Raw genomic sequence first — 10,315 nt, forward strand, 5'->3', positions numbered from 1 at the left:
AGGGGAGCTGTTGCATTGTGGTAAACTGAGATCAATGTCATGAGACAAAGTCTATGTGAACTGCTGTATGGAAAGTGAATGTGCTCTGTAAATCTTCAGCCAAATCACAATAATAAAAAAAAAGATTTACAGCTTTGGAGACCCTATGAAGTTCTCTACCTGTAGGGTTGCTATGAATCAGAATCAACTCTGTGGCACTGAGTTTCCTTTCAGTTTGGGAAACCAAAAAATTTGTGACTCACTTTACTGCAATACTTGCTTTATTGTAGTAGTCTGGAATGAAACCTGCAACATCTCTGAGATATGCCTGTATTACCTAAATTAACCACATAGAAATTTGAGAATAGTTTAAGTGATGATATATCAAACAAATTTTTCCAATAAATTAAAATCAACATGTTAGGTCAATTAGCTTCTAATTAAGAAACTAATTTATAGAAATCTACCAGTAGCAGAGACTACCGTTGTAAAAAGGATACTTGCTCTTCATAAAAATGTATGCCATGTGGAAAAGTACAAAGATGAACCAACAGATACTACCACACACCAATAATTAGAGATAACATGTTGGAGGTCTTATCTCATAAATGTTCTAGGATTTTATACAAAAAAGAAACAACAACCCAAAAAAAACCAAACCAAGTTCACTGCCATTGAGTCAATTCGACTCATAGTGACCCCTCCTTGGGTTTCTGAGGGAGTATCTTTACGGAAGTAGATTGCCCAGTCTTCCTTCCAAGGAGTGGCTGGTGGGTTTGAACCACCAGCCTTCTGGTTAGCAGTCAAATGCCTTAGGCACTACGCCTCCAGAGCTCCCAGGATTTTATTCAGGGAGAAAGATAGATATGTGCCTGAATAGGTAGATATTATCTGAACTTGAAGTGTCAGTGTTATAGGAGTATAATAGAAAAATGTGTAACGAGTAATACCATCATTTGTGTTCTTCTGTTTATACACGGAGTGATAATAAAGCATTATTGGGTATTAAAATACCTTGTGATTATTACTAACTTAATGAATCTTACTTATTGTATTGGCACTTAGAATTTATAAAATTTAATTTATAAATTTTATAAAAGGGATTACCTGGATCAAAAGCTTATTTGCATTTTGCTTTTCTCATACAATAGGAGGGGATTATGGTTGAGTTACTTCTGTAGATGTACACATGGATGAGGTGATCAGGGGACGTTCCCTGTATTACTTTTTGCTTCAGTTGTTTTTTCAGACCTTGACCAGGTGTAATAGCTTAACTGTAAATTACACCTGTGGTTGGAATGGTCTCTCACCCATCAAAAGAGAAATAAACCCCAAAGTGCCTCGCTAAGACTTCGCTTTCTCTGAACTTAGGTCCTGTTGTAATCTTGATCCTTTTAAAAAAAGTTTGTTAGTGGCTGCAAAAACGACAAGGAGGCCACATGTTCTGACCTCCTCTAACTCTACAAGGGGAAGGCAGGATTACCAGCAGTAACCCAAGGCCTATTACTGCAAGGCCAGACATGCTGCCTCCCTCCAGCCCTTTCACCAACCGTTCCTCCCAAAGCACCCACCACCTCTCTCCTGGGTTCGATAATTCACTGCAGTGGCCACACAGAACTCACAGATTACAGGGTTTATTAGGGAAGCACCAGGCTACAACTCAAGTTCAGGAAGAACGCTCAGTCTCTCTCCCAGCCCAATGTCCCTCAGCCAACAGTCTCTCACAGTCTCTTTCCCAGCAGTGCTGGTCCCTCGGTGGTGTCTCACTCAGCAATGCGTGTCTCTCGCATCTCTTTCCTAGCAGCGTGTCTCTTTCAGCAGCACGTCTTCCTCCACCAGCAGTCAGAGCGAGTTCTGCCTCCAAGAGGCCTCCTTTTGAGCCCGGAAGGGTGGTCAAACTAGCCAATCACAGCATCAGAACTCTAAGCACGTGAGAGAGAGTGGGAACCTCCCAGAACATTGTATTGTGCCACGCCCAACAGAAATAACCCAGGTGGGCGACTTTAAAATCAGGATCTCCTCAGTTGCTAATAGCAATTCCCACCTTGGAGTTTACAAAGACTTATGGGTAGAAAAGCCACACTAAGTAATTTACTATGCCGCAGTGGCATTGTGGTGCAATGAATTCTCTTACTTGGACTTTGCTGTTGATTTTTGGAAAAAATAACCTTAGGGGATTTCCTGTGTAATTAAGCTCTACTGACTACATTTAAGAAATTGTTGGGTGCTGGTTTGGCAAAGGAGTCCACTGGTAACCTACGATGAGCACATGGACTAGCTGTTAAAAGCCCTGTAACGTGAGGTGCAGAGCTTTTCTGCTCTGGGAGCTGTCTGGCTGGTGAAGGGGGAGATGTGCTCTCCTTGGGAAAATGAGGCCCTTGGTGGACATTGCTTGTGGACCTTTTCCTGAGGCTGATAACCTTTTGCCCTAATAAACCTCATAATAGTAAGTATAGTCCATAAGCTCTGTGAGACTTACAAGGAATTATCATATCCAGTAGAGAAGGAGAGTGCCATGGAGGTTGCAGGGGGGCTGGTGTCAGAGGTAATGGAGAAGTGGGATAGTGGAGACTGGATCATTCGCAACGTTAGAGATTAGACTCCTGGTGGTTCTTATGAGAGAAAGCATCTATACTGTGAGAAATGATTGGGACTTTGGAAGAATAGAGAATTCACAACATACCTGTTTTTGGCCTTTTCTCTCATCAGTGTTTTGCATGAAGGGTTGTGATTTTCTGTCAAGGGAAGGTCTGTGTCTTTTTGGCTGTACAATACAGGGCTTTGCAGAACCTGTCTTATTTGCACATGAGTAAATATGACTGTGGGAGCTCTGGTGGTGTGGTGCCTAAGACATTTGACTACTAACCAGAAGGTTGGCAGTTCAAACCCACTAGCCACTCCCTGGAAGGAAGGTTGGGTAATCTACTTCTATAGTGATACTGCCTTGGAAACCCAAGGAGGGATCACTATGAGTCAGGTCCGACTCGATGGCACATAACAACAACAACAACAACAACAAATGTGACTCTACTTTGCACAGTAGAGTCTATAGTCTCACTATAAATGCATAGTTTTGGGTTAATATTTAATTTATTTAATTAAATACATATTTAATTAATAATATTTGCAGCTGTTTATTTCCTGAGGGATCTGGAGTGAGAAGTCACAGCTCCAGAGAAGTTACCTTTTCATCGCAGCTGGTTGCTTATTTACTGTTCTTCCAGACATAGCAGTCTCTCCTAGAGATGGCTCTACAGCCCACGCTCCAGAGACTTCTGTTAGGTATTTGGACCATTGTGTTCATTCACCTGTGTGAATTGTCAGGTTTACTGACTTGTTCATTTTTTGATGCTCAGTACATCCCAGCATAAAATCTCCTGGAGGTAGTATGAGTGGATTGAGATGGGTAACTTTAATTAACTCATTGCAGGTGGTTCCTTAGAAATGGTTATTGCTCAAGATGAAAACCTCCCAGAAGATGTTGTGAGAGAATTTGGAATTGACCTGATCACTGGATTGCACCACCTTCATAAACTTGGAATTCTCTTTTGTGACATTTCTCCTGGCAAGGTAATTAATGAAAATTTTGATTTCCTATTTGCTTATGTCTCAGTTTAATAGTGCTTTCTTAAAGGTGTTTTTGATAAGTTTTGGTATATAACATCTTGAAGTTTTAGATCACTTTTTTTTTTTGAGAAAAACGTAGTCCTGTATTTTAGCTGCCTATTGAGGATAGCTTTTAGAAGTAAAGTCCCCCTCCTTTCAAAACTCCTTGAGTAATTTATTATTGCTGCTACAGTATATTGTGAATGATGACCCCACTGGTCTATAAAATAAGATTCTATTAGCTCTTAAAGCATAACAACAACAGCAACACACTGCTGTCGCGTCGGACCCAACTCATAGCGACCCCTCCTTGGGTTTCCCAGGCGATACCGCTACAGAAGCAGATTGCCTGATCTTCCTTCCGAGGAGTTGCTGGTGGGTTTGAATTTCCAGCCTTCTGGTTAGCAGTCAGATGCCTTAGGCACTACACCACCAGAGCTCCCTCTTAAAGCATAGTATACAATTAATTATGAATTATTCTTTTGCTAAGGCAAATTTTGGCTATATACACATGAGTCCTGATAGTGTGAATCAAATGTCTTCTTTTTGGTAAAAGTTTTTTTCTACAACTAGATGTGCTTTACTATATAGTACAGTCATGAAATTTGCTTAGTTTCTGAGTCACAGTCAGAGCTGACACTTAGAAGCTGTGTGACCTTGCACAAATTACCCTTCCTCTCTGTGTCTCAGTTCCCCTGTCTGTAAAAATGGATAGAAATATTTTCAGGGTATTTGTGAGAATTAAATATTTAAGTTAAGGTTCCAGGATACTTTCTGCTAGGTCATGTCTCAATGAGTCACACTGATTATTATTTTTGTAAGTACATACTTTTAGGAATTGTATGTATTACTTCCCTGAGGTTTTATTTCTTTTCCTTTGTTAATGTATGCACAATGAAATGAAGAGTATTTCTTGTTTAAATTTATAAGCCACCTATATGAGAAGATTATTAAACCAAAAACCTTACTGTGATAGTTAAGGTTGTTGTCACCTTGGCTGCACTGTATGTTTGAGTGACTTGGCAGCTGGATATAGTTATTTCCTATGATGAGACTGTACTCACCTCTATGGTGGAATCTTCTTTGCACAGCTAAGTAGTTGCAGGGGAGTTACTTTCAGAGGGTATGGCTTCCAGAAATATCTGAAGAAGCTTTGGGAAAGATCTCTAGCTTTTTGGCATATTTGGGTCCTGCATTTGACTGAGTCTTCATCTTTACTTCTGGACTTGAACCAGTAGCCTGCTGTTTTACCTGTCTATCTTGGGATTGTGCCATTTTACCTGTTGATCTTGGGCTGGTCAGCCTCAGCAGCCAGCAGCTGCATGAGTCCCAAGATGCCTCTAGCTTGCTGTGGTGGGCCTGGAACAAGAGGTAGAGCTGAAACCCAAGGTGGAGGCACCTTCACCCAGCCTGTAGAGCCAGCACTCTGAATGCAGACTTCTAGCCTCCTAACCTGTAAAAGAAAAAATTCCTATTAAAGCCATCCGCTTGTGGTATATCTGTTGTAGCAACACTGGAAAACTAAGATACTTAATAAGTAGATGTTATTTTATTGTTTGACATTTTCATATCCTTGTCAGCTTTAACTTGATCATGAAACAGTAGTCATTTAGTTTCAGAGAAAGATAGCTGTGGTATAGTAAATTACCTGGTATGGTTTTTCTAGCCATAAGTCTTTGTAAACTCCATGGTGGAATTTGCTGTGAGCAACTGAGGAGCTCCTGATTGTAAAAGTTATTCACCTGGGGTATTTCTGTTGCCCCAGCACGAGGCAGTCTTCTGGGAAGTTTGCTGTCTCTCAGGTGTATAGAATTCTGATGTTGGGATTGGTTAGTGGTCACTCTGCCAGGCTCAAAAGGAGGCCTCCTAGAGGCAGACAAGGTCACTCTGACTACTGGCTGAGAAAGATGTACTTCTGAGAGAAATGTTCTCCAGAAAGACATGCACTGCTGAGAAGGAGACACCAAGAGACATGCACTGCTGGGAGAGAGATTGAGAGAGACTGTTGGTTGAGAGATGGCAGGCTGAGAGGGACAGCATTTTTCCCTGAACCTGAATTGTAGTCTGTGGTGCTTCCCTAATAAACCCCATAATCTGTGAGTTCTGTGTGGCTGCTGCAGTGAATTATCAAACCCAGCAGAGAGGTGGGGGTGCTGCGGGAGGAATGGTTGGTATCACTGTTGATGAAAGGGATGGAGGGAGGCAGCATGTCTGGCCTCATAGTAATGGGCCTTGGGCTACTGATAGTGCTTCTGTCTTCCTCTTGTGGGGTTAGAGGAGGTTGAAGATGTGGCCTCCTTGCCCCTTTGGCAATAGCTATATGTCAATGCTGATTTTCATGGTTTATTTTGCCATTTCATTAGAGGAATAGTCAGCAAGTTGTTCCTGTAAAAGGCCAGATAGTGAATATTTGAGGGTTGGTGGGCCTTGTTGCAACCAAACCATTTATTTAACTGTCATAGTGCTGAAAGCAGCTATAGACAACATATAAATAGATGGTGGCTTTGTTCTAATACAACTGTATTTATAGATATTCAGATTTTAATATCATATAATTTTCATATGTAAAGAAATACTTGTTTTCTGGTTTTATTTCAACAACTTGGAATGTAAAATCTATTCTTTGCTCAGAGCTGTACAGAAGCAGGCAGTTACCCAGGTTTGGTCCAGAGGCTGTAGTTTGTTCAGTTAAAGTTGTGTAAGGAGTTCCAGTGGTGCAGTGGTTAAGCACTTGGCTGCTAACCGAAAGGTGGGTGGGTCGAATCCATAAGCTGGCTCTGCAGGAGAAAAATGAGGCCATCTGCTTCCATAAAGATTACAGCCTTGGAGACCGTGTGGGCCAGGTCTACTCTGTTCTGTAGGGTCGCTATGAGTCAACTTGATGGCAGTGGGTTTGGTGTCTTGGTTTAAAGTAGCACTAATACCAGCTGTTTATAATCTAGGGAATTTGGATTGCTTTATTAGAATATTTATTAGAACAATCAAGCATATGAGATCAAGAAGATCAAGTTATAATGTAACTTTTACTCTAGAATAAGGGTTAGGAAAATTGGCCAGGGCCTGTTTTTATAAATTCTGTTTTATTGGCACATAGCCACCGTGCTGTCAATGGCTGCTGTGGTGTAATAATGGCAGAGTTGAGTAGTCCAGACAGAGAGTCCCTGGCCTGAACAGTCTAAAATATTTACTATCTGGCCCTTAAAAAAAAAAAAAAAAAAAAGTTGACTGACTGCAGCTAGTGGTTCTCAAAATATATACCCCAAACCAGCAGCATCCGCATTACCTCGGACTTGTAAGAAATGCTGGTTCTAGGGCCCTACCCTGGAACTACTGTTTGAGAAACCCTAGTTTCTAAAGCCCAGTAATCTATGCTTTAACAACTCATTCAGGATATTCTGTTGCTATAAAGCAATAAAAGCCTCTGTTGTAGACAACAAGGAGCCCTGATGGCATAGTGGTTAAAACACTCTGCTGCTAACCAAAAGGTTGTTGATCCTAACCACCAGCTGCTCTGTGGGAGAAAGATGAGGCAGTCTGCTTCCATAAGGATTCAGCCTTGAAACCCTATGGGGCAGTTATACTTCGTCCCGTAGGGTGGCTGTGTGAGTCGGAATTGACTTGATGGGTATGGGTTTGGTTTTTGGTTGTAGACTGATAGTCTAAAGCATTTTTGACTAGAAGGGTGAACTTTAAATTGCCTTTTTTTTTTTTTTTTTTTAAAAACAGCTACCTGACCTGCTATAATTGCTCACAAATATTTTTTAATGACAAATACTGTGTTTCTTGGTATAGTTTCAACAAACAACAGATAACTTTTGATCATAAATTGTATTAGCAGACTTGAGCATTTACCATGTGCTAGATACAATCGCAGTTAATCCATGCAACTGTCTGAAGAGTTAAGTATTATTTTCCCCATTTTATAGGTGAAGAGATTGAAACTTTCTTTTTTTTAATTATCTTTTTTAATTTTTATTATGATTTGGGTGAAAGTTTACAGAGCAAATTCACTTTCCATACAGCAGCTCACATACACTTTGTTTTGTGACATTGTCTGCAATTTCCTGCAGCTCAACAGCTCCCCTCCCACTTCATCCCCATAGTTACCTCTTCCCTTTGTCCTTTCCTCCCATGCACTACTGCTCCCCTCCTTCCCCCCTACAAGCTGTCTCCCTGTGCATACACAGCCCTTCTATTCTCCCATGATTGATCTCTTCAAGGAGTGTATCTCTGTATTGTAAGTCTTCACCTCAAATGCCTGTCTTTATTTGGCTGTAAACCACAGGAGTAGGTTCAATTCCAGACCTAAAGGGCAGCTAGGGATAGTCTCAGTGGTTCCATCGGGCTCTATCATACCAGCAAAACTGGTACTTTTTTTTTTTTTTTATGATTTTGAGTTTTGTTCCACATTGTTCTCCCACTCTATCTAGGATCTTCTATAGAGATCCGCCTCGGAGTGGTTGACATTGGTAGCCAGGCACCATCTGGTTCGTCTGGTCTCATAGTCATATGGGCTGAGGATCACATGGTGTACCAGTTGCTTAGACTAATTGTTTCCATATGTCTTTGGTTTTCTTTATTCTTCTTTGCTCTGGATGAGTAGAGACCCATTGTTGCATCTAGGTGGCTGCTTGCAAGGTTAGAAGATCTCAGTCACTACTCGCCAAAGTGGATGTGGAACAATGCTTTTGTGTAGTATGTTATGCCAATTGAGCTTGATGTTGCCTGTGACTATGGTCCTGAGCCCACAGGTCCAACTACTTGCGCCCTCTGTGTAGCTGGCTGTGGCCAAGAAGTGACTAGAACCTTGCCCGTTGTCAGCTCTACTATATACCTGGGAATTCTTACAGAGCCTGCCAATAAACTTGTAGAAATGTTGTCTGCCAACCCTATACATGGTGAGATTGAGACTTTCTTGAGTAAATTTTCCAGGGCCATAAGCTAGTTTGTGGTGGATCAGGGGCTTAAATCCAGGTCTCTTACTTTAAAACCCTGGCTTTAATCCTACATTACACTTTCTCCTATGATTAAACAATAACATGGGGTAAATAGACTTGGAAATGTCTTAAGAGATGTCTGTAAGTCAGCAAGTATAGATTGTTCTTTATTTTTCCCCATACCCAAGATTTTCTTCTGTGGTTATGTGATGTATTCATTATTTACATCTGAGAATGGGCAATTTAATTTAATTTTGATTTTATTAAAATACTGGATTTATTTTTCTGTTGCTTTTTTTTTTTTTTTTATTAGGATTTGGGTGAAGATTTACAGAGTAAATTCACTTTTCATACAGCAGTTCACATATACTTTGTCTCATGTCATTGACCAAAATTTACAATGCAGCAGCTCCCCTCCCACTTCCTCCCCATAGTTACCTCCTCCCAGTGTCCATCCCTTCATACTCTTCTGCACCCTGAGCTATCTCCCTGTGCATAAGCAGCCCTTCCTTCTCCCATGATTGTTCTCTCCAGGGCGTGTGTCTACTTGAGGTAAATGTTTAACTCACATGCCTGTACTTTGTTTGGCTGGAAACCACAGTTGTGGGTTCAATTCCAGACCTGAAGGGCAGCTAGGGGCCATAGTCTCAGTGGTTACACCAGGCTCCATTGGATTCTGTTGCTTTTTAAAAATTTGTAAGTATTTAATTTTCCAATTTGTGATGAAGTGATAGAGTCAATGCTGAAAATTATTTAGTGCTATTATAGGGAACACTGATGAAAATGCAAATTGTATTGAATTTGTTTATGAAAACATTTAATTTTTCATCTCATAGATACTATTGGAAGGGCCCGGCACATTGAAGTTTAGCAATTTTTGCTTGGCAAAAGTGGAAGGAGAAAATTTGGAAGAGTTCTTTGCTTTGGTGGCAGCTGAAGAAGGAGGAGGTGATGGTGGGGATAGTGGAATGAAGAAAAACGTGAAAAGTCGAGTTAAAGGTAGGTGGACTTTGAGGGGAAACAGTAACTCTGGTTGTCAGCCACCCAGGTCACAAGTTTAAGAGGTAATGTTGATCTTTTGTTTTGTCAGACAAATAATTTATTGAAAATAATAATGATCAAGGTAAGTCTGGATTAAACAAAGCAAAAAATAGTAGTTGATTCTAACAATTTATGGTGACCCCATGTATGTCACAGTAGAACAGTGCTCTAGGGTTTTTTATTTTTGTTTTTCTGTGATTTGGGTGAAAGTTTACAGAGCAAATTGGTTTTTCATTTAACAACGTATACACATTCTGTTTTGTACCATTTATTGCAATCCCTACCCTGAAACAGCACTCTTCCCACTTCTTCCTTATACCCACCTTTTCCCTTGGTTCTTCCACCCCATCCCTTCCTGACTTCCTAACTCTATCCCTGGGCAAATGTTGTCCTTTTGATCTCATGTGCTTGATTGTTCTAATGAGTGTGTCCCCTTCTAGTATTATCGCTCACCTTATAGGCCTGTCGTTTGGCTTCCAGCTGAGTCACAAGGCTTAAGTTCAGTTCCTAGTTGAAAGAGAGTCTAAAGATCATAGTCTCAGGGGTTTCACCAGTCTCCATCAGACCGGTAAGCCTGGTCTTTTGTTTTGTTTTGTTTTTAATTGTGATTTGGGTGAAGATTTACAGGGCAAATTCACTTTCCATACAGCAGTTCACATATTCTTTGTCTCATGTCATTGACCACAGTTTACCACAATGCAACAGCTCCCCTCCCACTTCCTCCTCATAGTTACCTCTTTCCAGTGTCCATC

The 10,315-nt window shown here is 40.8% G+C and overlaps 1 protein-coding gene across 1 annotated transcript in view; it reads left to right on the top strand.

Annotated features, from left to right (window-relative positions):
• ULK4 (unc-51 like kinase 4) overlaps window positions 1–10,315 on the top strand; it is a gene marked incomplete at its 3' end in the record, with an annotated part of 718,552 nt that overhangs the window by 7,353 nt on the left and 700,884 nt on the right. The window contains exons 3-4 of the mRNA XM_007949711.1: window positions 3,410–3,549; window positions 9,359–9,521. Of these exons, the coding sequence (XP_007947902.1) occupies window positions 3,410–3,549; window positions 9,359–9,521 (303 nt within the window). The remainder of the gene's footprint in view (window positions 1–3,409; window positions 3,550–9,358; window positions 9,522–10,315) is intronic.

The sequence above is a fragment of the Orycteropus afer genome, unplaced genomic scaffold (assembly GCF_000298275.1).
Source record: "Orycteropus afer afer isolate SDZICR_OR568_19922 unplaced genomic scaffold, OryAfe1.0 scaffold00250, whole genome shotgun sequence".
Classification (NCBI taxonomy): Eukaryota; Metazoa; Chordata; class Mammalia; order Tubulidentata; family Orycteropodidae; genus Orycteropus; species Orycteropus afer.